Source organism: Tachysurus vachellii, chromosome 13, assembly GCF_030014155.1.
Source record: "Tachysurus vachellii isolate PV-2020 chromosome 13, HZAU_Pvac_v1, whole genome shotgun sequence".
Classification (NCBI taxonomy): domain Eukaryota; kingdom Metazoa; phylum Chordata; class Actinopteri; order Siluriformes; family Bagridae; genus Tachysurus; species Tachysurus vachellii.
This window is the reverse complement of record NC_083472.1, coordinates 13,000,001-13,027,992: the sequence shown is the minus strand read 5'-3', so window position 1 is coordinate 13,027,992 and position 27,992 is coordinate 13,000,001. Positions and strand designations below refer to the sequence as shown.

At 40.5% G+C, this 27,992-nt stretch overlaps 1 protein-coding gene across 8 annotated transcripts in view; it reads left to right on the top strand.

Moving 5' to 3' along the window:
* Positions 1-27,992, top strand: part of atp11c (ATPase phospholipid transporting 11C) — a 61,147-nt gene that overhangs the window by 11,110 nt on the left and 22,045 nt on the right. For all 8 annotated transcript variants that reach the window (XM_060885527.1, XM_060885526.1, XM_060885525.1 and 5 more), the window contains exons 2-7: positions 9,242-9,361; positions 10,745-10,834; positions 22,518-22,598; positions 24,430-24,537; positions 26,459-26,587; positions 26,912-27,000. In XM_060885527.1, coding sequence (XP_060741510.1) covers positions 9,242-9,361; positions 10,745-10,834; positions 22,518-22,598; positions 24,430-24,537; positions 26,459-26,587; positions 26,912-27,000 — 617 coding nt within the window. The remainder of the gene's footprint in view (positions 1-9,241; positions 9,362-10,744; positions 10,835-22,517; positions 22,599-24,429; positions 24,538-26,458; positions 26,588-26,911; positions 27,001-27,992) is intronic.

Genomic DNA, 27,992 nt, shown 5'->3' with positions numbered 1-27,992 from the left:
TTCTGAGATGCGTGAACACTCAATTTCAAGAAATGTATCTACAGACATCGTATGCGTTCATTCCACCAGGTTTTCTAAAAATCCTCTAAAAATAAAAGCAAAAAATTCCCACTCGTAACTACGACCATGTGTTAGCATTCCTCTGCAGTTAACTCATAAACCTGGTCTTTTATCCATACTGATTTCTGGGGTCTTTAAAGCAGCAGAAAGCCTCTTTGGATGCAGTGGAGCGTGGGACTCTACTGCACACCTACACACATTCACTACAACCAGCACGTTACAGAGCTCACCTAGCTGCTGTGTGTTATGGGCCGCAGAAAATGTTAGTCAGAGCAAATCCTTCCAGATGTCTGCAGTTTATCTGCATTTCCCATGTTGTGTTAGTTCAAATCAATTTTAGCGAGTGAGTGAAAGAGAAAAACGCCACATCATAACTTCCCTATGTGGTTCTTTATGTTGTTAAACTGTTTATTGAAACAAGCTCCTGATTTCAGGCGAGCGTTTTCTGTTGTGTTTAAACGTTTCTGAGACACAGTTAAACCAGTGACGTCCTCCGAAGTCGAAGTGTGACACCATTTTATTTGAACATACTCCAGCAGATCGTGTGTTGATCTTGCGTTTTGTTTTTCTTCTAGCGAACAGTCAACACAAATGCTTAAAATACGTAGCTGGTTTGGACTGAAAAGCAGGTCCGATCTCCTCTAGTACTGATCCACTGACCATTAACACTGGTCGGTCGGCGCTGTTTCTGTGACTGTTTACTATTTATTGTCTTTTGTGTACTGCATTTTTTGTACTTTTTGTATTGTCTTGTAACTTGTATCTGCACTGTCATTGTCCTGCACTGTCTTGTCCTGCACTGTCTTGTCCTGCACTGTCTGGTCCTGCACTGTCTTTTGTCCTGCACTGTCTTGTCTGTCTTGTTTGTCTTGTCCTGCACTGTTTGCACCAGGTTGCACAGTTGCACTTTATGTGGCTAAGACTACTTACAAGTCTTTAGCCCTGTCTTTGTTTCTATGTAGCACCTTGATCCTGGAGAAACGTTGTCTCATTTCACTATGTACTGCAACAGCTATATATGGTTGAAATGACAATAAAAGCTTCTTGACTTGACTTGACTTGACTGGCATGTGTGGTGATGATGTATGTTTTTATTTTTCTTTTGTTTTTCTTTGCATGTCTGTGGCTGTAATGCAAAACTGTAGAGGAGGCTTTGTGAGCCTCGAGCTCGTCATGCATGTCTGCTTATTTGGCATGCAAATCAAAAACTGAGGTTGGAAATGAGAGAGTCCATAAAATGAAAATTGCTGCACCTGCTCCTTCTAATCAATTCAGTCTAGTTAGTTAATAGCAGTTAAGCAGAAGAACAGCTGATGTGTTATTAGTGCATTAATTACAGATTTTTACTTTTTACCTAACTGCCGTAGATATTTAATTTTTTTGTCTCTGTGGCCATCTGACTTGTTCTAAGTCATGGAACAAGACTTTGGAAGTGGCTCATTAGTTCTGTATGATGTCACTCTAATATTGTTTTATTACCGTTATTGATCTAGTATTGTATAACGTCGTTTCCTGACATCCGCCCTGGCTGCAGCTCTCGTCGGAAATGGACTGCGCTCATCAGATCCCGGCTCTCTGTATTTTGCATTAATCTCCTGCACAAAGAACGCAATGATGGGATCTTAAGAGGAAATGAAAGCAGTGTGCCGAGCCTGATTAATTATCCATTTGTCAATGCTAGGCTAATGAAAACTTTGCTTAGTAATTCAGCACTTGTGGATATGTAAGACTGTAGCCATGATCCGGTATTTGTTGCTGTCAGGAGATTGACAGCATCGAGCACAAGCCATGTTCAGAGTCATTTAAAAAAAAAAAGAATACATACTTCACTATTTCTTCCTTATCACATCTCTCTGTGCACATGCCATCAGTCACTCTCAGATCGATGGCTGGTCCACCACAAGATGAGTAATAAGTGCTCTTTACTGTCACGTGTTTAGCCCATGGTCCTTAGTTACACTCTCAGTTACAGAAGAGAAAGCCGACACAGCAGAAGTGTAGCCTTAGACGGCTAAGCAAGAACAAAATATACAGCTCAAAAGGTGCACCCCCAATGCCACGCTTACACTATGCACTATACCGTGGATGAATTTCAGCAACCTCAACCCTAAGGGTTTTTACCTAACCAGAACTGTGATGCTGCTGGCTTTAGCACAATTCAATTTCCTTTTTCAACACAAGTTTATTTAAAAAAATTTACTTGCACATGTCATTATTTCCCCCTCATCCAGCGTCAGCACCTGCTAGCTTTGCCTCTCTTCCACTACATAAGCAAAGTTGTGTGTTTAGTCCATGAAGTGTCCAAAACAGCGAACTTCTAAAGAGGTGCACTGACACTTGTTGGAGTTTTCAGTGTGAACACCCTACACACACTGTTTAGACCACAAAATGGCACAGTGCATAAGTATGTGATTTGGGCTTTATGTGCACTTTTAGTGTCTCTTAATTTCTCAGTCTGTAACCTACACATGTCTCTTAACTTAACTGCAGATGAAGACAACAGCCTTTTTACTTCTCTTACAGGACAACTTAATTGCCTCAGTGTACTCACTTACTTCTGAGTAAAGTAAGAGTGTGTGTGTGTGTGTGTGTGTGTGTGTGTGTGTGTGCATAGTTCATGTGATTTGGAAGAAGTCAAACACAATGAATATATATAAGGATATATTTGCTTTGTCAGTGATGGTAACTTGTGCCATAGCATCCTGATAAAACCACTGAGCCAATAAAGCTTTTAAAACCTCACCATTTTTATGTTCTAGAACGCTCTGTTTTGCCGTTAGAATAAATGAAGTGGAAGTTAGTTTAATAAAAGCACACATTAAGTCAATCCTCTCTGCACAAGCGGCCGTGTTATTTCTAAGCTTTTTATAACGCGTCCGTCTGCACTGAGGTTCTTAGCACGCTGAGCCTGTGAGCGCCGCGATGCCTAAAGACAAACGAACGGCTCGACAACTACTTCCCCTTTTACCAAGCTGAGGGCTCATTTGACTGGAGGTCATGATAGCAGTGTTCAGTGCCGGTAAACCTTTTAACAAGGCAAGATTTCACATACAATTTCAATCTCACAATCTCAGCCACCCATGGACCATGGAAGAGGCACAGCACGGCCTGCTGGTGTGGCTTTCACACTTTTGGCATTGGACGCAGCGCTTTGCAACCTAAATCCCATTTCTCCTTTTTTATTAGGTGCACATAAATTCTTTAGGGTCTAATCCAATATTGTAATGCTGCTGTTAACTCAATCCACTAATGCTTGTGTTTTCCCTCATGCCGAGCATTTGGATCTCGTCCCAATCGAGTACGCTGTGTTTGCATAATTGATCCTGCTCTTCCGTAGATACTGAGCGCAATCCCGTCCAGCAGGACTCCAGCGACGGGCAGTCCTTCCGTCCCCTGCCAAGTATCATGCCAAAAGCTGAGGCTCGGCTCTGCTGTGCGCTGCTGACATCCTGCCAGCTACAGCTCGGTCAGAAGAGCAGCTTTCTGCCATTGAGAAAGCGTCTTCCTTGTTGAAGCACTGCTGCACAGGAGGGTTTTCAGAACATCCTCACAGACGTCTGGTTTTACATACCATTGGTCTCAAGTCAAACCCTGTGTGTTTTGCACATGCTTGTTGTGGCATGCCTCTTACAGTTGACTGCAGAAAAAGCTTCAAGTGTGAAATTTTGTTCAGGGCTTTAAAGGAAAAGGACCTCAAATATACGTGTGAACATTTGACATCAGTATCTTGTGGCTGAAGTTGCTAAGTTACACACACTTATTCAGTGCTAGAGTTCCAGTGACCTAATAAGTACCAAAAATACCAAATGACATACTATACACTATACATGGATGAATAAATTTTTATTTTTTTATTTTTATTTTTTTGCAGCTGTAAACATTTGACAGGACTAGACTTTTTATTTTTTATTTTTGTTCCTTTTGTTTTTACAGGATGTGCAATGTTTAACAGTTTCTATTAAACTGTTAAACATCTATAAAACCTGCCAGTGAAGTGTGTGTGTGTGTGTGTGTGTGTGTGTGTGTGTGTGTGTGAACCTGGTGAAGCTGTAACCTTGAGACTGTTATGGTTAATGACTCCTGAAGAATGACACGGGAGATGAGGTATCTGTTAGAGATAGTGACTGTTAACAAATAAGTGAGAGTTCATGGATTTATTGGCTTCTAGCTTAGCAAGTGTTTGTGCTCATTTCGAAACTAAACTGCATCACAGATGTTTGGCCTTGGATATGTCGACCTACACTGGACCAGTGGGTCCTTAGGACAGCTTTGCAGGGCCTCCAGTCCATTCAGAGGTTTCATTTACAAAGATGCCACAAGGTCGTATGGTGTAATAGCGTTAATGCCAAGTCTGAACAGGCCCATAGAGAAACACGTACCTGTAATTGTTCTGTTTAGATCTTACTGTTAATATGATACAAGTTGTTGCAGTGATTGTTTTTGTTGCTTTTGTTTTTTTATTGTTGCTTGCTTTGTTGTTGTTGCTCTCTCTTTTTTTTATTGTTGATGTTACTTTCTTTAATGTTTTTTAATCCATCAGCGCACACACACAACATCAACAACTGAAATAGCTACAACAAAAGGAGCAAAAACAACAACAATAAAAACAACAGTGTAGTAGAGTAGCTACACAAAATAGTCTTTTTGGCTTGCATGGTGAAGCCCAAAGTGGACTGCAGCCTTTGAGCTGTGTTACACATAATCTGCTCTGAATTGAAATGAACATTGTTACACTTAGCATTTCAGTTGTGAAAGCCTTGGCTCAGTTTTACATTCATTACATCTGTTCTGGATTGGGCCAGTTTATCAAAACTCCTTGCACAATTCCATTATTGTCTGGAGAAAAGTCGTATGACATGAACTTGAACAAGTGTTGCAGAACAGCTAAAACTGCACAAATAGCTTAGACTACTGTTTAACATGAAATAGAAGTAGAAATAAAAAATTTAAAAAACAATTTTTTTGCACATCTATATAGTAACTAATCTTAAACGTGACTATTACAAATCTAAGATGAACTCCTGTAATACTGACTGACTGTGATGGCTGCCACGACACCGCTTTCTTTCAAACAGCAATTTGCATCCATATTTGCGAGAACATATCTCGTCTGTATCGTTTCTGGCGGGTAATCTGAGCTTTGCAACGATTTGTATGGTGTACACTGGGATGGCAGGATGACTGTTGAAATCTCGCCCTCCAGACCATTCTGTCCTCTTCACATAAACATTGGTGATTGGCGTTAATGCTGGTGAAGCTGGGTCATGTTGCTGCCCCCTGTCCTCCGTGCTGCAGGATTTGGAAGTAGAGCTGGACTCTGCCCTTAAGCTCTGGCACATGCTCCCATTTCCTGGCGCGGTGTGCTTCATCCGGGCAGAGAACAAACACCGGACGTGTTATGAGAACTCGTAAGCAGTCACGTTCCGGCGACGCTTACATAATCTCCCGCTCTTCCCTACAGGAAGGAGAGCCAGAACCTCCAAATGGTTCTGATGGGGAATGTTTACCAAACAGACTCAAGCTGGAGCAGCTCTCATGGGACAGGAGAAGATGGGAGCTGTAGATGAAGTGTGAGTGTGTGTTTGATTATGGAAACAACTCATGTCGTAGCTTCCATCCGCCAGGAGTTGATAAACATGGGTGAATAAGCAAATGTCTCCATGGTGGAGAATGCGAGCTCATTTCATCAGATCATGAATACTAATGTGTTCTGCTGAAGATCTCAGCTTGTGTGCCGACGCCAGTCAGGAGGAAATATATTCAGTGCCTCATCACACACCTCTGACGGTACCACCATCGAGTTCAGCTTGTCCAGACAGATGAGGGAAAGCGTTACCGCCGCTCCTACACCAGAAGGTGCTATTATTGTGCGTTGGATCCTCCTGATTGCTAAATAATTCACATCGCTAGTAACAGCAGCACCACTTGCACTTTTCCCAAGGAGGCTGAAAAATGTGCCGAGCAGGAGAGAGTACAGCTGAAAGCCTGCTAACACACACTAGTGACAGCATGGTGTTAGTCTGTTGTAGAGAAAAAGTATTGGGTGGCTTGAACTGGTACAGCTGCTGTCTTTTTATTAAACACACACAATTAGTAGAAATGGAACCACGAGTTACTCAGCTCACTTGTAGTAATAGTAATAGTAATAATAATAATAAAAATAATAAAATTCATAATGATTATTATTTTGATTTGATTTTATTGTAGCCAGTTGCAGGAGTTGCTTTCTCAGATCTTGTGATTAAACGTCACAACATTTCTTTGCCATATTAATTGATCTGCTAAAGCTGATATAGTTCATGTTGGCCGTTAAAGTCTCTCTGTTTAGAATTTGGCAGTTGTGCAGTTTTGTGTAGTTGGACATGCTTGGGTTAAATAAAAAGACATACACCACCGTGCAGGACTTGATGTACGCTTTGTTAACGTTTTCCTTCAAAGGGTTGAAACACAAGCAGTCCTTTTTATTTATTACTGAACGAGTCAGGTGACTGAATACAGTTTCAAATCAGTTTCATGGCTATTTTTTCACACAAGGTGTTGCGCTAGTGTAGTGTTTCAGTATGATGTTTACGATACCACAGCAATAAGCACATGATTTAAAACATTCAACATTGTAACACTACAATAATTGAAACTATTGCAGTTTAAATTGTAATCATATTAAACCTGACTAATTAAACATTAGCTCTCTGACCAAGAGTCTTAAGTGTTTTAAATCAGGTGTGTGTGTGTGTGTGTGTGTGTGTGTGTGTGTGTGTGAGATGTGCAAGATGTTCAGAAGGGATGTGGTTATTAAAGCTCTCCTAATTGAAAGAGAAAGCCCTAATCATCTTTAGCAGCAGAAGGTGTGGGCTTCACACTGTGCCATTTTACTGTTGCTGCTCGGTTAGAAAGCGTAACATGACAAACACACTGCAGTTGAGACCAAAGTCACTCGACAACAAAGTTGTGGTGGTGTCTGAAACTTTTGCGTACAATCTCTGAGTGTATCTGCTGCCATGACGCTCATCTAAAATTGACCAATAAGAGGGCAGCATATGACTACAGGAATCCTGCAGGACACTCGTGGCTAAAACAAACATATAGGGCTTCAAAAGAACAGTTTCTTGAATTGCAGCAGCGGACAGAAAGTCTCAGTAACGTCTCATCTCATTTGAATCACAACAGATACACACAAAAAGAGACACAACCCGGAAAGAAATAAAGGATGAACTACAGCTTCTGTGTGTGTAGCTAGCTATTTACCACACAGTACTCTGTTCATACAGTTTACTTACTCTTATGTAAGTGTGAAACTACCAGTTGTTCCAAAAGTCTCTGTACAGAGGCACAATGAACTCTTTAAGCAACTGTCAAGAGATTTATGATCTCTACTATCAAGTTCTACGATCTGTTCTGCCTCTACTCTACATGATTGGCATTCCTTTGTAAACACACACACAGTCTCACTCAACTCTGGCTTTCAGTTTGGTGCGTGTGTGTGTGTGTGTGTGTGTGTGCCAGTCATGATTCTTGTTAAGGTCTATCACAATCTCCCAACAGCTTCAAGATCAAGTTGTGAGACGGATTTTGGTGCGTTATTTGTTCTTCTATTGTCACAGGTATGCTATCTGTAGGTCAGCTACAGCCGCAGGACAACACTAGTTTCTCACACTGCTCTCATGTGATCTTGGTCCACTCTTCTTCCACTCTCTTCCACAGTTCAGTAAATGCTCTGTGTTTCTGAGCAATAGCTTTGTTTTCCAGAGAATTTCATCAGGTTTAGATCAGGACTCTGGGCTGGACATTTTGTTAGGTCAGTGTTCTTTTAAGTAACTGCTTTACCTGGTTTGCAGTGTGATAGACCACATTGTCTTGCATGAAAATCACAAGCTGATTGGGAGACGCTCGCAGGGAATGAAGCGCATGTTACTAAAGGGAGGTGCTGAAAAACATTTGCATTCCTTCTGCTGAAAACTCCCCAAACCATGACACTTCCTCCTCCACCTTTTGGGACATTCTGTAATTTAACACGTTCCTGTTGATCTTTATCATTTAATCTGACATGAAGTACTTTTCAATTGATGTACAGTTCTTACTGGGATATTCACATCTTATGCAGCAGACTGGTATCACACAAGCCTTTATGTGTGTGATTTAGGTTTAGGTTTAACATTTAGGTGGAAATGTTTCTAAGCTCTTTATGCTTTAAAAGCAACCTTATATGCAAAACAATAATATGATCCTTTATCTATCGATTGTATTGTTCAGAAAGTCAACCTGTTAAAAGGCTTGTATAAAATGAAATGATATTTCAGTCCCTATCCCAGCTATTATTACCAGTAATAATCTCTAAACAGTACAAAATTTGTTCAGACTTTCATTTAAAGAAAGGCAGTAAATGTTCTGCAGGATTCTGATTCTGATGACCAAGTGGTGAATAAAGCTGATGTATATATCCCACCACACCACACTGACCCATGGGTAATTATTAAACCACTCCGTCTAAGCTGTGGAGCTTCAAATTTGCTTAAAATTGAACTTCATCTTTATCTAGTCACCAGCGTTTGCTTTTCTTCTGTCGCTATAGAAGTCATCGGCTCCCTCAGCCATGCCAGTGAATGAATAACCTCTGCCTGCTTTGTCACTATGAGCTTCTATACGCATGACCATGACATAAAACTACTTTACTACAAAGCAAAGGGCTCTTACACCAAATATTGACTTTAGTTTATTACTGTTAACTGCCCTGTATAGGAGTGTTTTTTCGCAATTCTTCATTTGACCCTTCTTAACTCCTAAAAATGTTGAAAGTATTTTTGAACAAGCCTATTCCACTCATCCAGCTTCTAATCTGGACACATCTCAGTAAGAAGTGGTTTTAGTAGCAGGACATATTTAACTGATGGCTTAGCTGATAGAATTAAATAAGCATGTTATGACAGAGCTTGACTTGTAGAAGATTGTTTTGGGACACCATAATCAGCCCTTACATGGCGTCTAATGTGCATCATTTCTAAATCTGTCCCACGTTTAGTCAAGCTCCTGAGCATGATACGGTGCAGACCTGACATCTATAAATGCTGTGTCAACAGGCCAAATGGCATTGTTAAACTAAGTGTATTTTAATTGCTCTCTCTCTCTCTCTCTCTCTCTCTCTCTCTCTCTCTCTCTCTCTCTCTCTCTCTCTCTCTCTCACTAGTTTGGTGGGGATGAAAAAAGAGTGGACAGCAGGACCATTTACGTAGGACATCGCACATGTCCGGCCACAGAGGCCTTCATCCCTCCTAAATTCTGCGACAACAGGATAGTGTCTTCCAAGGTATGTGATTCTCTGCACAAAGAGTTATTTTTTTTTTTTCTTTCTTTGTGTAGCTGTGGTTCAATCCGGTTTGCATTTGAAACTTTAGACTTTAAAATAATAAGAGAGTTATGCTTTTTTACAAGCTCTGTCTGTTTTCTGGCAAGCTTGCACTCATCAAGAGTAACTGTAAGGTTACACATGGGGCAAAGAGATGTGGGGATGGGGGTGGGGTGGTTATGGGGTTGGATGCTGGCTCCCTGCCGCTTGACCACCTGTTTGTTTGAGGTGAAGAGGCGGCCCCAGAAGTGCTCCACGCCCAAAGCAATCCATCCACCCACACACCCTCTTTCGCATTCTCTCGCATCTCTCCATCACTGCTCTTGCCTCATGCTCACACTCCACGAAATGCCATGGCACGAATAAATCTTCATTTTTTCCACTCTTTTCCCATGTCAGGACCACTCACAATTAATGGCAGAGCGGAACAGGTGATTCAATCGCTCTCCTGATTCTGACGGGACTTCCTAAATCTCTCTCAGCCGGCAGTGTGTGTGCGAGAAAGAGATATGCCAGAGAGAAGAAAAAAAATTAGAAATAGGATTTTATAGAGTTAGCCATCAGGATCCTGCTGTGGAATCGCGTGATCAATCCTGCTCTGGTGCGACGGGCGTAAACACACTTTAATTACTTGTGCTGCGGTGTTTACCCTGCGCTATGTGCCTGGCGTTCGTCATCCCTTTCCTTTCTCTCAGCATCTCTCCTCTGCACCATCCCTCACTGTTTTCCTCCTCACTCAAGAAAGCCTTCCTTCTATGGCGTTTTCGTTCTCAGTCCTCATCTGAATGTTTTGTCCATGCTCGGGCTTCCTGAGATGAAGCATTCTCGCTCCTGTTCCTGTGCTTTTATGGTTGACATTTTTGTGCTCTCTGACCTGCACTGCTTTTCTTTCACCCCACTTACAGAACCTGTCTCTATACATAGAGTATTGTAAGGCTTTCTTTCATCGTGTGCCAGTCGCAGTATTAGGTCTCTGTGTGTGTCATGGGCTGTGCAAGCAATTCATTGTTTGTGCATTTAGTCAACAGCTTTTCCTTTATTTCCATGGCCCACCCCAGACTGTCAGAGAAAGAGGTAGAGAGACGAGTTGATTATGCAAATGAGCGAAACACCTGCAGGAACACGCAGTATTTGTCCTCAAACTAATGCAGAATACTGTGTTCACTTGCACCAAATTATCGATGCCATATGCATTCTTTTTTTAGGATTTCTCAAAAATCACTAAACACCCACAGTACAGTCTTAGATTAGCAAAGTTTCCCATTTAGCTCGGCAGGTTCATGGCTGTGTGTTGTTTGTTTTTCCATCATCATATTGATTGTGTGATTTGTTTTATCTCTGCAGTACACGATCTGGAACTTCCTGCCAAAGAACCTGTTTGAGCAGTTCAGAAGAATCGCCAATTTTTACTTCCTTATTATATTTTTGGTGCAGGTAAGTGTTTATAGATGCTTACCGGAAACCTGTGTGTGGTGTGTGTTTGTGTATTAAAGCCAGCGGTGTGAGAGATGTGTTTATAGTTTGGCTTCCTGCTCACTTGGAGCCTGCTGAGTCTTTATTCTCCTTGCTGATCTGATGAGAGAGCGAGAGAGAGAGAGAGAGAGAGAGAGAGTTGGAGGAGTATGAGCCACCTCGGATATCCTTAAAAGTAGATGTCGGTAAATAACAATGCACAATATTATCATGGAGACTGGAAACTCTTGATACTGATTGATGTCCCATGGATTTGATTTGAGAGGCAGCATTTTCATCTGTAACGGTCCAGTTGTTTGTGCTCAAACACTAGAAGCTAACAGCAAGCATTTGTATCTGACCAAATCTCACATGAAGAACCTGACTGAGGTTTAGACATGAAGTGACACTGAAGGGAGTTCCCCAGTGCAATGGCCACCGTTTCACCATTTCAGTTGAAAAGCTACTCTGTTTTTGTTTCATGTCAAATCTCTTTCGAATTCCCATCCCATGGAAAGAGATAGCTACATCTTAGTATGGCCTTCTGGAACACTCCACACTTTGAATATGAAACTATTTGACTTTATGAATTCATATAAAATTCATATAAAAATACACACACACTGACTTGCAGTGAGAAAACTCTGGTATGGCGAGTCCAGAGGTGAGGCAAAGCTGAGAAAACATCATGCAAATATGAAGTGACTTGATGGAAAGACTACCAATGGGAGTGAAGACAGAAGAGCGTGTGAGATCCGTAACAAAGCACTCCCTCTATAATGTTTCTTCATGCTTTGCACCACCACCAACACTTACCAGTGACTTCATAGCACCGAAACTCACTAGCAAGAGGAAATCATTACTGCGAATAAGCATTAACAACCCTCTCATTTACACAGACACAAAGTGCAGCACTGCAGCCACTCTTCATTCTGTCTGCCGTGTATTCTGAAGTGATCATGACTTTGCCCTGCTCCCTCCACCCTACACCCTGTGTTCTACCCCATCATGCACCCACACACACCCTGCTGTTTTATATGTGTATATATTTAAAGCTGAAAGAGTGCAGCATAAATAATCACTACTTCATCTTCTAGCTCATGCACTGTAGATAGATAGATCGATAGATAGAGAGATGGATGGATAGAGTGCATGGGCTAAGAGATGTTATCTGTTATGTAAGGTAGTGATTATTTGCTGCTGCCCTTTTTTTTAGCTGTTTATCTTAATGCCGCGTATAAAGCAGTGCTAATTGCTTTTACTTGACCCGCATCTCTTTTAGCGTTCACATCCAAAAGGCCACACGTTTTTATTTTTAGCATAAAAACTAAGAATCCATGGAGTAAAGTGTCCACCAGAAAGGGTTTTGAAGAGCCATCACTTCAGTTTGGAATGGCCGAGTTACAGACGGTCACTATGGGAGCGTCCCAATTCAGAGCATCCTGCCTAGGGTTCTTATACACAATACACAGCAGCAGTAAATAAATTCTTCCTGACTGCTTCTGATGCTCGTATCATATGGGTTCATGCTCGGGTCTTTAAATTCAACATTTATCGGTCGCAAAAAAACTACATGCGGTGGAATAATAAGAGAACATACAGCTTCTATAAACTGGCAGTAAAGGAAAAGAATAGAGATCTTTAATATCCTATAGGAATACCGGTCACATCAGATGAATATTTGATAGAATATAATTAACCCAATCATTTGTAATAACGATTGTGTGTGTGACTGTGTGCGATAACCTTCATGCTACTTGTGAAAGAAAATATTTGTTGTCATACACGGGTGCCTTTATTTTGGCTTGTTGTCCTTTTGCTTGTGTTTGTGGAAAGAGTTTATTTTGTGTGTGTGTGTGTTTTGAGTTGTGCATGAGTATGCGCATGTGACTGGCGTGTCTCCACTAATCCAGCTTCCCTCTGGAGGAGCTCCTTTCTGCCGAGCTCGCCCACGTAGCCCAATATTGCTGTGAGGGAATCACACACACGAAAGTGAGCACACACACACACACACACACACACACACACACACACACACACAGAGCTCCCGTCACTCAGAGAGCACAAACGCATCACTGGCACAGAAAACGGGCCGCACTGTTTTTCTGAGGCACCACCAGAATGCGACATCAGAATACAAACAGCACACGTCTTTTTTTTCTCCTCCCTCACCTAACTTTTCTCTCTCTAAATCCTTCTCCTAATCCTTCTGTACCTCCACTCATCTCTGCCTTCTCATCTGTTTCCCCCAAACTCTCTGGCTCTCTATTTTTTTCTTTTCTTTCTTTTCTTTTCTTTTTTTTCTTCCATCTCTCTGATCCTACGCCTCTGCAGCACAGCCCTGCTGACGTCAGCAGCCAGGAAGCCCTCTGTAGTTCTCTAGAGCCACAAATAGTCACTGGCTGATAAAAAAAGCAGAGCTTGGCTATAAATAGACCCTGCATGCCTTTGCTCGGTCCTGATGGGAATAGGAGGGAGGAGAGCGGTAGAGCACTAGAGCGAGAGAGAGGATGAGGAGGAGGGTGGCTGGGAGAGCTCTGTCTTTAACGCTTTGACACATCTTGCTGGAATATCCCGCATAAACGTGTGTGACCGAAGAGAGCAAAAGGACAACTCTCAGGTTGTCAGTTGTTTTAGAGGATATTAATTGTATACTTAACACTGCTTGTAGCTTTTTCATTTCGATTGAAAGCTTGGCTCCAGAATTCCACATCAGGTTTAATGGACTGGGTTTGGTGCAGTGTTTATGTAACAGTGCATTATGCTGCTTGTGTATATCTGCAGCATGAAAAAATGAATTCAGAATAGAAAGTGCAAACTTTCAAGCTTTAATGTGATGATATTAACATCCAAATCAGAAGAATGGCAACAGTACTAAAAGTAAGTAAGCAGAGAAGAGGTCTAGAGTTATTTTCAAATGCGATCTTTGAATGTGGTTTCAGCCATCATTAGGCTGAAAAGCAAACAAACTCATTGGAGACAGCAAAAGCAAATAAGCTGTTTGGTACATTCTTCCAAAAGCAAGAAGAACGCACTTGTGAGCTCATGAACACAGAGTACATCTGTAGTCGATGTCAGAAGTATTCCTTTTGCCGATGAAGAAAAACAGCTTGACTACACTTAGCAAGATGAAGAACTCCTCCAGGAGGTAGGTGCTTCTGTGTCAGACTCAATAATCAAGAGAAGCCTTTATCTGAGTAAATACCGAAGGTTCAGCACAAGATAAACGAAAACAAATAGACCAGATTAGAGTTGGGCAAAAATATGAAAACAGTCCTTTACTGTTCTGTAGCAAATTCATATGGACAGATGAAACATTTGTCAACTTGTAGAAGAGTATGGAGAAGGAACAGAACTGCTTATGCTCTTGCTCACACCACCTCATCTTATAGCATGGGTGTGTTTTGACTGTTACTGGAACACAAAACACAAGCAGCAGGATGAGTCCTGAAGTTTACACAGTGGGCTACACAATGGCCCAAAGCACACATCTAAAGCAAGCCAAGACTTTTTCAAGGTGCAAGGGCGAAATCTTCTGCAATGGCCACCTTAGTCAGCCTGCTTAAATCTAATCATCATGTATTTCACATGCTGAAGTCAAAATGGCCAAAGTACCAACGTGACCTGAAGACTGTTGCAGTAAATACCTGGCAGAGGACAGAAACAAGCATTTGGTGGGTTCCAGATTTCAGGTAGTAATCAACTGCAAAGGATGTGGACCATGTTTTGGTCCCTTAAAAACAGGACAGCACATGTAAATACCTTCACATTAAAGCTGTAAATGTGCACTCCTATTCGGCAGACAGACAGACGGACAGGCAGGCAGACAGACAGGTAGGGAAGCAAGCAGACAGACAGACGGGCAGGCAGACAGACAGGTAGGGAAGCAAGCAGACAGACAGACGGGCAGGCAGACAGACAGGTAGGGAAGCAAGCAGACAGACACACGGGCAGGCAGACAGACAGGTAGGGAAGCAGACAGACAGATGGGCAGGCAGACAGACAGGTAGGGAAGCAGACAGACAGATGGGCAGGCAGACAGACAGGTAGGGAAGCAGACAGACAGATGGGCAGACAGACAGGTAGGGAAGCAGACAGACAGATGGGCAGACAGACAGGTAAGGAAGCAGACAGACAGATGGGCAGACAGACAGGTAGGGAAGCAGACGGGCACCTTATTCATCCCAATGGGAAATGCCCAAATTCTAAAAAAATTAGAAGTAATAAATTGAAATATAAAAAAATTCCTGTGCAAATCGGGATGTTTAAGGTGCATTGTGTACAGTGTGTAGCACAGACATTAGATATTTCAACTGCACAGCTAAAATAACGGATGTCCCTGTGTCCAAATATTGATTCTGTTTAATGACGTTTAAACTTGATCAATTCTGCTATACTGTTCTACTAAACTAATTACATATAGTTAATTTCTACAGGCAAAGCAATATTTTTTTTATTGTAAATGTTGAAAGGAAGCCAAGAGGGAAGAAGTGAATCAAATGACCAAATTGAGCACTATCTCAAACAAAGAGAAGTTGATCAGATTCATGGAAATGATTGTATACAGTACCAAACCTGACATTTTGCTCACTTCCTCCTGTAGTGTAGCGTGTTCTGCTCATCATGCAGTCGGGGTGTAATGACACTCGTCAGGAATCAGTTTGTTGATTATAATTGTGTTTAATGGTCAGAATGTTTTCAACAAAATTTGACTGAAAAGTCTTTTCTCCCTGTATAATGAACAATGTACAAAATGTTCATACAAAAATTTTCAACGGAGTGTGCATTTGCCTTTCAACTAAATAGATCAACACTTGCTTTAAACAGGAGTTCAGTATTGAAAACCCGAATTCTCCTCAAAATGTGACTAAACTCTCTTACTTGTGTAAAAATGATCGTGTTTGACTTGTAATTAATGGAATGCTGATTCTATTAACACACATTTCCAGGATGCACCCACATATTTGCATCATGATGCACAATGCATCAGTGTCTCCCTCTCGCACACGCGCACACACACACACACACACACATTATTAGTATCATGTATTTTTTCCCTGACTAATGTACAACAGTATAGAGTATAAATTCATATTAACATACCGTTAATATTTTTGGAATACACTATTACACTATATTATGGATGATTTTATATTATACACTGCATTCTGTACAGTATATATTCCAAGTACATTTAGAAAGAATGGTGTTCATGCCCTCAGTGCAGTTCCAGAGCCTTATTGTATCTGTGTCTGGTGTAGTGAAGCAGACTCAGCTCGAGCGCTGTTATTAGCACACCTGACGTTTCTCTGTCCTTTGTCACCTGTCCGTAGATTGTAATAATAAAGATTATTAAATGTTTGCTTTACCGACTGTTACTTCTAGTTCTGTGTAGCACAGTAAGCCCAGGAGCTTCTATTATTTTATTAGTTTGCTTACTGAGTTCTTTCATTCATTCACTGGTGAAGGGAAAAGGTAAACAAACCTTTACTCGTAGAAATAACAAAACTCGTCCAAGCACAGAGAACACAAAAGCACTACGCTATACAGGGTCCATACAGAGAGGAAATGAACACTACAGCTTCCAGAAACATCTTTCAAAATGTTACTAGATAGATACATGGATGGATAGATGGATAGATTCAAATCAATTTGTTTGTATAGCACTTTTAACAATTCACCTTGTCTCAAAGAAGCTTTATAGAAGTATAGAAATGGAAGGGAAAAAAGAGACATACATACATATATATATATAAAAGAATTAAAAAAAAAAAGAATAAAAATGCATACAATTAAAGTTTAAAATTAAACAAATTATTTAAAATAAAAAAAATGATTGTTAGGTAGATAGATAGATAGATAGATAGATAGATAGATGGATGGGTAGATTGATTTTTCTATCTATCTAGGGCCTTGGACAAAAGAAGGCCATGGAAAAGATATGGCACATTTGATCATTTAAAGTGCAATTCCACACACGACCACATTAACACGAGTTCCTCATGAGCGAGAGAGATGAATCTGTACATGTTTACAAAGAAATGCCAGTTGTGTAGCAGATTTTTTGTAAACAATCAAATGACATTTTGCTGAAAAGTAGTCATTAACTCTATGCCTGGAGATGTTTACATTTTTAGAATGTTGAGACATCTACTGTATTTTAGCCTACAGTTATTTTTGTACAGGAGCTCTCAGATCAGTTTTTGGTACATTTCCAATTGCGATTGTTCACAGTTGCCCAAAAGAACCGCCCCGTAAACACACCAGACTTTGCGTCACACTGACTAAACAGCATAGATGCTACTGAAATAATTAAATTGGCTCCAGTTGTGTTATGATTGGAGCCCACAGGCTGCTTCTTTTCATATGTGTTGCACTTGTGACTCAGGAGGTCGATGTGTCTTCATCTCCTGAGTGACCTAGACCTTGTCCTAAGAAAGGTCACATGCCCGTCTGAATATAAGGATTGCATCTTCTCTTCCTAAGTGTGATTGCACATCAGCTGTGTGCGGAACATTCCAGACATAGACAGGTCACACCCTACATGAAGCCAGCACATTGTAGGGCACAACCACATACTAAACAAAAATTAGAAATGTTAATCAGCCTATAACGCATAGGCAGAAGGTCCAAGCTACACACTCATTGGACTGGAGTTGTTTATTATTCAGGAACTAGTTAGACTTTGGAGAACATTTACCATACGAGTACAAGAATGAGCTGTTACTATAGAAATGATAATGAATGAGAGCTTTGATACAAACCTTTGATTTGTGGTCACAACTTCTATCCAATCAGATTAATTGTGGTGTAAATTGTTTATTCAGTATATTATTATTATTTTTTCCCTTATAAAAATCGATTTGCATCAAGTATTATGAAGTTTAGCAGATATTATTCCTTCCAGGATTTCATCTAGTATGCACCGTTTCCAGTTTTCCAATTGTCCAGGCATTTACTTCAGGTATGTTGTGATTTATCACAGCAACAACACAGAAATCTGTCACTGACCTGACCATAACACTGATAAGTGTTCTCTACACACACAAGCTCACAGGCACACACGGTTGGCTAGCTTTACTGGGATTGACAGGCGTTAGAGTAACACCGCCTCCCACCCTTTGAACCCTTGGCTGCCGGCTGTGGCTTTTTAGACTGTTTAGGCTTTGTATTTAGTGAGAACCCACAGAGGGCCGAGCGAGGATGATTACAGGGTGGTGCTGAAAGGTGGGGCTTTTATATTTAAAAACGGTTGCTGTCTTTAGGTCAAGTATCATTCAATCTAAAAATTGAATTAAAGTCTTACATGTACATACACAATATGCAGGCACTGTATGACTTTCATTTCTAAAAACATCTGCTCCGGCGGTTTGAAATCCTAATCTGCATGTAGTGTATGGCCAGAGTTCACGGACACAGAATTTCAACACATTTCCCGGTATTTCTCAAACAAAGCCTATGTTACCTGGCTAGCGGCTCAGTGGTGCTGCTTCCCATATGCTCACGTTTTAAACATGTCAGCACCTGCTGTTGTAGTTATTGTTGCTTGCTCATGCCACATGCTGTTAGGACAAGATGTTAGGGAAGCTTGTTTTAGTGACTGCCAGCAACTGTAATGGTTGGGGGGGAAAAAAATGGGGGGTGAACAATTTCATTTATTGCTTTTCTGAAACTGGCCACGGTATCTATATTTATCATAAAAGCAAGCCTGTCTGCAGTTATTCTTAAAGTCTAATTCTGTTGACTAAATTCTAACTGTAGTCCAATCCTTTCTACTGAGTGCTAACTAGTCAAATTCTATTTGCTGAAATCCAACCAGTTGACTGAATTTTATACTGTACTGTAGGCTAATTCTGTTTACCGAATTCTAACTGTAGTCCAATTCTCTTTGCTGAGTTTTAACTTTAGTCTAATTCTGTTTACTGAATGCTAACTGTAGTATAATTTTGTTTACTGAATTCTAACTCTAGTCCAATTCTATTTGCTGAAATCTACTTGTAGTCCAATTATTTTCGCTGAATGCTAAATGTAGTCTAATTCTATTGATTGATCTATTTATCAAATTCTAAGTGCTGTTTACTTCTATTTACCAAGGGTTTTTTGTTAGTTTGTTTTATTTTTGATTTTTAGCTGTAGCTTAATTTTATTCATCATGTACAAAACTGTGGTCGACTTCTATTTGCTGGGTTCTAACAGTAAATTGTACCAGTAACAGTAACAGTAACTGTGGCGCAATTCTATTTACATAATTTTAACTGTAGTATAATTTTGTTTTCTGAATTCTAAGTTTGGAATAATTCTATGTACTGAGTTAAATGTAGTATTACGTTTAAGCTATTTAAGCCTGCATGGTAGTGCAGTGCGGTGCTGATGAGTCCATTGCAGAACAACCAGGGTTTGATTCTTAGCTCAAGTGCGAGCTTAGTGTTTGACTTTTTTTATCTGAAAAACAGGATGAAATGAACCAGTGTGTGTTAATCAGTTCAATCATGTGGAACCCATGGCACGCATTTGAATTTGAATTAGATTCAGCTCCAGTAAACATGCTGGATGCTGCAGTGACTGCTTTAAAGTGGCCCTAGATGTGAAAAAGTGTGTGCATTGACATGATACAACAGTTACCCAAGTTTCCCAGATCTACTGTAACCCTGACTAGGATAAAGCTTTTCCTGAAGATAGATGGAATGAAAAGTCTTTGTTAATGTTTTGTCTGATGCTTCTGAAGTATTTCACCTAAGCCATATGGGCAGAGTTCATTTGGGTTTACACAAGTGGACAAATTTGTGAGACAAAAAATCCACACCAAACAAAACCAACAAAGCTTTCTGAGTCAGCTGACGGCTGCTATGAATAAAACGAGATGCACAATGTTAATTCACTAAAAATGCTATGTACAGAAATGTACAGTATCAGTTATCTGCTGTTATCTGCATCTGATACTTTAGTTAAACTGGAAGTGAAAAACCAAGCTGTGACCTTTCTGCCAGATGTGAACCGCAAACACAGTAGGAACTGAAGTGAGACTGTAGTGAGGACAACAGGGACAACAGACGGTCAGTGCAGTCAGATTGGACAGAGGAATTCACTTATTTTTATTTTACCGAGTCTTACCTAGCAATTCAGTCTGATTCATATACTGCATTTAACAATAGACATCGGCACAAAGCGGCTTTACTGAAATCCGGATATCAGATTAGATTTAGATTTAGATTGGACGTGTTGGTTATGCTTGTCACTTATGACAGATCACAGCTGTGTGCTACACACTTGTACTATGACAAATATGTCAGTACAGAGGAGTTTAAGGGCAGCATAGTTAGGCATCTTAGTTTTTGCTCAAAAGTGTGACGTAGACGTCTTCTGCAGCTATTCTCGCCTGACCGGTTAAGCTTTTCATCTCCTCACGTCTGGTCTATCCTGTAGCGAATGCTTCTGACAGCAATGTCACACAGCAGCTGTTAGCACACCTCGAGCAGATGGGGATCCTTTGAGCAACAGGAGTTGCCACACTACGTCAGAAAGGGAGTGAGAGAGGGAGGGAGAATGAGAGAGAAAAAGAGAGAGATTTATATTTATATCCATAAACGGTGATTCATCACCCTCCCTCTCTCTTTTTTTCCTATATGCTCTCTCTCTGTCTATCTCACTCTCTCTCTCACACTCACTTTCTACACCTGCACCATTGAGAGCGTCCTGAAGGGTAGCATCACTTCCTGGTTCGGGAACAGCACCATGCAGGACAGGCGAGCCCTCCAGAGGGTGGTGCGGTCAGCTGAACCTACCATCCACACCGAGCTCCCTGACCTGCAAGACATTTACAGCACGCGGTGCCAGACCAGGGCCAGGAAGATAGTACAGGACCTCAGCCATCCCAACAATGGACTCCTTTTTTTTTTTTGTTGCTTACAGGGAAACGCTTCCGTTCCTTGAAACAAACACAGAGAGAATTTGGAGAAGCTTCTTCCCATAGGCCATTCAGAGTTTTGTCACAGCACAGTGTGTGTCACAGCACAGTACCACTTTATACAGTACACACCATACTGCAAATGGACACTTTAAGGACAATCATTAAAACCATATGCATTTATGTATATACATATATTTTTCACATATATTTTCATATTTTATGTTTTTATATAGTTTATACTTTTTATTTATCTACCTCCTTTTGGTTTTATTTTCATCTTTAATTCCATTCCTTTTTATGCTTGAATACCGGACAGACGTAAAAAGCATTTCACTGCATGTCGTACTCTGTATGCATGTTTACGTGATGTATAAAATTTGATTTGATTTGACTCTCACGCTTTCATGTTCTCCTTCACACAGTTTCTTTTTTCCCCCAGTTGTTGCATGTGACATCAGCACAAGTCCCTTAGCAGAATCTGGAAGATGCTTTGAGCATGTTTGTGTCTGTCTCTGCTTATTCCTTGGGAGCCCATAACTCTGTGTGTGCCTGTGTCTGTGTGTGCGTGCGTTTGTGTGTCTGTCTGTCTGTGTGTGTGTCTTTCTCTGTGTCTGTCTGTGTGTGTCTGTCTGTCTGTCTTTCTGTCTGTGTGTGTGTAAAAATTCTGACCAACTACTCCATGTTCACATGGAATGATGAAGTTTTATATCCACTCTCACACTTCATGTCCACACATCTATTGTATAACTCATGTAGCCTGTAGCCGATCTTACACATGGCTTATGGGAATACACATGGTCTGTAGATACACCTGCAGTTTTCCATTTTGCAAGTAGTATGCTGTGTGTGTGTGTGTAGATGATGGGAAGGTGCAGTAAGACACATGATGCCAGTGGTGGATAAACCACTAGCTCCACTGTCTGGTACATTTCATGTCTGTGCTGTTCGATTTTTAGCTTGAGTTGCTCAGCTGACAAGGAAGATACTTCTTTATTGACGATTGCAAAACAACATGACTCACTGCTGTAACTAGGACATTCCAAATCCCACTTCATGCTTCTCTACTGATGATGTAGGAGCTTGTCACTATTTATAGTCATTCTCAAAATTCTCAAAAATAAATGATAAGAATACTGCAAGATTTGATCTTTGATTTCCATTAATTTTGTTGTTACATACACGAGAGACCTTTGCACAGAGATTTTTGCATTTTGAAGATGACATCTGTGACTAAATGTGGAACTTTAACATTGATGGGTTTATATAGCGATTGAAGTGGCCATGATTTATAAAACCAGGAACAAACTGGAATTTCATCTTTGTTGGTAATGCAATGAAGTTTAACAATTAAACAAGTTAACATTAATAAAAGTCTGAATAGTGTGTTTAAATATTTTTTCTAAAAGAGATTTTTTAAAATGACTTAAACCTCCTGAAACTGACTCGGCTGTGAAAACGGATCCAAACACTCACTGATGCTCGCTGAAGGCAACACGATGCATTAAGTGCCATGGGGGGTGTAAACTTTTGGACAGGATGATCGATGTACACTGTCTTTTGGGAAATGTACATATCCTATGTAGCTCTAAAGGGCAGAAGTAAATGAAAGGATATGAACTTTATATAAGGCTGTGATTTTATTTTGTTATCCTTCACACTGCACAGTGAATGAGCAATATATTGTGGTGTGTTTGATGATTGTGAGGTGTGAGAACGATCCTAACAGCACAACACTCTTTATCTCTTATCTTTATCTAGGTGATTGTGGACACTCCAACCAGCCCAGTGACCAGTGGCTTACCGCTGTTTTTTGTGATAACAGTGACGGCGATCAAACAGGTGACTACAGCATCCTCCCTAAGTCTCTCTCTCTCTTTCTCTCTCTTTCTCTCTCTCTCACTCTCTCTCACTCACATACTCTCTCTCTCTCTCTCTTCTCTCAATCTCATACTCTCACATTTACGCACCATGTACTGGTTACCTATTCACCTGCAAATCTCAATATTTCTTCTGGCCCCAATGTCGAGACCTCACCACTGTTTAACCGATTATTTCTTTGATTACACAATTTCAGTTTGGCAAATCTCTTATCCTCTGGCAACACTGATAAAATATTAAACATGACAGTGCTGTGAAAGCACAGTGTTCAACCCCCCATTTGTCTTCATTGACGTAGCCTCCACCGAATATCCCCTGCCTTTTTTTCATAACCCTGTGTTAACACGGACATCTAACAGTTCGAGCTCGCCTGTCACTGCTAGTTGGTGGGCTTTAACCATCCAGCTGTTTTCCTTCTGAGACAAATGGACTGAAGTGAAGTTGACTCTCTCAAACCGATATCCATAGACAAGGAGTTTATTTGAATCAGTGGTGTAGCCGGGATTGAATTTCAAGCACGGATGAGGACATATGTTCTAAACATCCACTACATGATCTGTACCAATAAATCATTAAGTGTGCCATGCTCCTGCATCTTGGTCATGTGCCAGATGTCAAAATGATTTAAGATGCAATCTAACATCGACCAGTTTCGTCGTATTTATAATGTTTTTGACCGTTCCACTGAAACCTATTAAAATAACATCCAGAGATAAATGACAAACATTATATGTCCAAACGTTTGTGGACACTTGACCATCAGACACGCGTGTGGTAATTTCCCAAACTGTTGCCACAAAAGTAGAAGCACACACTTGTAAGGATGTCAAGGAAGTCATTTGTTGTGCTGTATCCTTAGTTTCCTTTCAGTGGAGCTAAGGGGACCAAACCTGTTCCAGCATGACAATGTCCCTGTGCACAAACTGAGCTCCGTGAAGACACTCGAGTGTGACCTGCACAGAGCCGTGACCTGAACCCCACTGAACACTTCAGGCCTCCTCACCCACCATTCCAACATCAGCACTGAACCCCACTAATAAATGAACACACTACTACACAAAGCTACACTCCAACATCTAAAGGAAAGCCTTCCCTGAAGTGTGGAGCTTATTATAACAGAAAGAGGAATTGATATTGGTCACGTGATCACATAATTAATATAGAGTATTCCCTAAGCTATAAAAGCAGATCTATGCTTCCTTTTTAACTTCTGCAGTACTTCATTGGCCATCACTCCAAAATCCTTACCGCGCAGTCAGCTGGCTCGGAGGTTTCAAACAGAAATAGGAATAAACCGTGATCCCAGCTGGTTAATCCCGCTAATCCTTTAGCAGCTGGTCAGCAATAAAATGTGACAACAAGCACACATTTATTTGGGCATCTGGGCTGGTGTTTAATATGCGGTGATCCAAACGATGTCTTCGCTATCCTTTTATGAACATCATTATATCACATTTACTGCACATCAAAATTAGGCTGCATGTGTATTATTTTAACCACTTACAAATAACCATTTGGGACGGTCATAGAGCTTCGTAACAGAGACGTCAGACACTACGCTGTAACTTAGGGAGGAGAGTGACTGCATACAGACCGCATATAGTGTACCAACACTTTTTTGTTTATTATTAGAATTATTTGCACACTCTGTCCTGATTTAATTAGGCACTTAAATTATAGCTCACTGCAGTCTTTCCACATACTGCTTTCTCCCTAGTTTCATTATGATCACTCTGTTTCTCACTCAAAATTTCTTGCTCTGTTTTTTCTCTCTCTCTCTTTATCTCTCTAGGGTTACGAGGACTGGCTACGGCACAAAGCAGACTACGAAGTGAACAAGTACCAAGTGAGAGTGCTAGAGAACGGTCGGCTAGCACTTACGGAGAGCGAGAAGATCAAGGTAGGTTTCAGCTGCTGCTCCTGTGTCACCACTGTAAGAAAGAGGGATGAGAGGACTAGTTCTCTGTGTGTTCAGTGTGCAGGCTGGTCTTACTCATGAACTAAAATCCAGCGCATACACTTTACATCAAAACACAAACTGATCAGTTGATTCTTTTAATTCTAAGTTGTTGGTTCAGACTAATGCAGTACCACAAGCCCATGGGCTATTTTACACGCTTTTGAATCAACCACCTTGTCTTAACCACAGGTGCACTACATTTCTAAAACAGCATGCAGCTGCAAATGATGCTTTTTAGGGGTTCCCCAAACTACAAACCACTAATCATTCGCCACTACTTTTCACTGAAGCCTCATTATTTCCTCTTCACACTCTTTTCTGTTGTTGGTTACTGGATCCGGTCTTTTCACACCAATTGATTTTTGCCCCATTTGGTAAAGCATCCATGCTTCTAGAAGTTGACTAGATCACCAGTTCTCTGATCTATATTTATATATCTAAGCTCATGGAGCCAACACAGTACAATGATGTGTTAAGACCATAATATAGAGGATAGGATTTTCTGTTCAAGTGGCTATTACATTAATGTAGATACACACCAATGTCAAATTGTCCCCATGATTTAGCAGATGTTCATTGCAAGCCTTGCTTGTGATTAGGGGAAAAAACTTTTTTTTTCTAAAATGTTAGTCAGAACACATAAAATACAGCTTAGGTTTTTTTTTTCCCCCCCAGATATTTTACAGTGCCGTATGTTCACTTCACATCTCACAGAACTGTTGAATGAATGACTTGCTTATAACAACACAGCTCAGACACTCGTGCCAGCTGTAGCTCAAATCACCGGTCTGTGTTAATGTGCTCCGTCTAATTACGTTCTTGTTTCTATAGTAACACCTCATTCACAGGGACTTGTATAGTGGATGCTACATGTAGTACAAGTCTAATAAGAAAACGGCTAAAAATAGCGTCATCAACATAGTGAACGAGTTTTTTGTAAGTGGACAGTGCTTTAAAGTTCATTCGTCAGTGTGTTTCGTCAGAGTCTTTAGGGCAAACGTTTATATTAATAATAAGAGAATAAATGGCTGTTTAATGCAAAATGTCACATTGAGCTCATTGACAATCCATAATGGTTATAAATGGTACATAAATGGTTTATAAATGGTAAGTCTAACCTGTTTGTAATGAAATCATATTTATTTATTTATTTATTTATTTGCTTTAATGATTGCAGTCGTTAAAATTACAATAATTTAAAAAAAAGAGGATTATTGGAGGCATGTGGATAATTTTGTCTCCTACTGTAACAGTACACACTTTTTGTGTCTTGGGTTCGGTAACGTGGTAAATTTTCTTTCTCTGCATGACAGCTTTCATATTCAGCAAACCATGCTCTATTTCTGACAAAACTGCCAGTGTGAAAACCCTCACAGATAAACATGGATAAAACATACAATTACATATGAAACAGGAAGTGCTCAGCGAACAAACTTGAAGTGAATGTAATAGTGTTGTGCTCCTGGTGGACTCGATCCGATTGCACTGTTTGATTTACCAGTGAACTTAAAGTTGTCATAGGAAACTTCAAACCACTGTGTCCAGAAATCTGCAACCAGATCTTCAACCAAAAATGTTTGTTGCTTGAAATTGTACAAAAGGAGCCAGCATCTACAGAGGAAACGTGTGAAAGAAGTCTGTGTTTCATCCCACTTAAATACTGTGACACAATGTGAATCAGGCTGGGTCTGTAAAAGCGCTGCACAGATGGATCAGTCAGTCTTCGGCTATGGATTTGGCGCCTCTGTGTCGTCTCGGTAGTCTGCGCAAGGTGCTTTTATGTTAGGAGTCGTCTGTGTAGAAAACCACCTTATTTGTCTATTTTTTTCACATGTTGGTTGGATGCTTTTTACTTTTGCAGGTTGGTGATATAGTAGAGGTTGTGGAGGATGAGACCTTTCCCTGTGACCTCATTTTGCTGCATTCCAGTCGAGACGACGATACGTGCTTCGTCACCACAGCCAGCCTGGACGGGGAGTCCAACCATAAAGTGAGCTTATTAACACATCCTGTGACGTAGGTCATAGCTCTGTTACTGGACAAGGTGTTTCCGTGACTATATTAGGTATGGGTTTCAGTTTGATGAAGCACAGAGACCCATATAGCTGCTTTTTTTTTTTTCTCTCTCCCTGAATTGCTCTGGTTCTTGAAATAGTTGACCCACATCCTGTCATCAATCGTCTACATGTCATGTTCCTCCCTTCACTTCAGCTCATTATGGAACATATCTGTGTATTTTATTTCAGATGCATTATTGTGCCAGCAGATTATGTCTGGTTTTATCTATTGTACTTCTACCTGCTTTCTCTTTTAGACACATTACACTGTGCCGGATACGGAGAAGGATTTGCAGTCTCTCATCGCTACCATAGAGTGTGAGCAGCCTCAGCCTGACCTCTACAAGTATGAACTCATCTTGTGTGTTGCAATACATGCTGGCACAAGCTCAGTACATGAAGTCCTTTTTTTTTTTTTTTAATTTAAAACTCGTTAACACCAGTTGCAAAAGCAGTGTTTACTAGATCCCTGTGTGCGACGTCAGCCATCCTGTTCAGTCACAGTGAGCTCAGGCAGACCATACCAAACCATTAGAGAAGGTTTGGAAATCTGCACTTTCCTGTTACTCAGAGATACAGTGAGTGCCAAGTAGATTAGCTCTCATGCCCCCCCTGTTGGCAGGTTTTGCTCACTGCAGTTTTGCCCCTTTAAAGTCACCAAAACTTTAGCTTTTGTTTTGAATCACCTACGATTTTTTCTCTATTTGTTAAATATAAAGTGTCTCGAAAGTCTCAGTCCATAAGAGAAAAAAGATTCTGCATGCTCTTTCTTACTTTTCATGCATAAGAAAACAGCATATTTCATATGAAACTGTGTGTGTCTAACATGAATTCATCACGAGGGGGACATATGACGTGTGTTTACAAAGATTTTTTTTTTTTTTTTTTTTTTTTTTAAATAAATGTCCTTCATTGCTTCGTGTCCAGATTCTGTGCATATATGCAAATTAATCACATACAGAGTCTAACACACCCACACACACAAACCAGTGTTACATGTCTCTCACTGCATATTGGAGCGTAATGTGCCATTCAATGACCCAGAAACACTTTCCACTCTTATCTTCGGTAATAACTAATATTTAGGTCTGCACATTTCTTAAAATATACGAAACTTTCATCGAAAAAATTTTCTTATAAAACCATTTTTATGACTTTAAATTCTAAGCAGCAGAAGTTCTGAATATCCTCAGGCATGTTTGAAAGTTTTAGAAATGGATCTCTGTGCCAGTAAGTTTTATTGTTGGGTCAAACCCACTGAGCATCTTATCTGTATCTGGTGCATTTCATATACAGGGTTCAGTCTTTGCACTGTAGATATTGTTGTGCTGCTGTGAC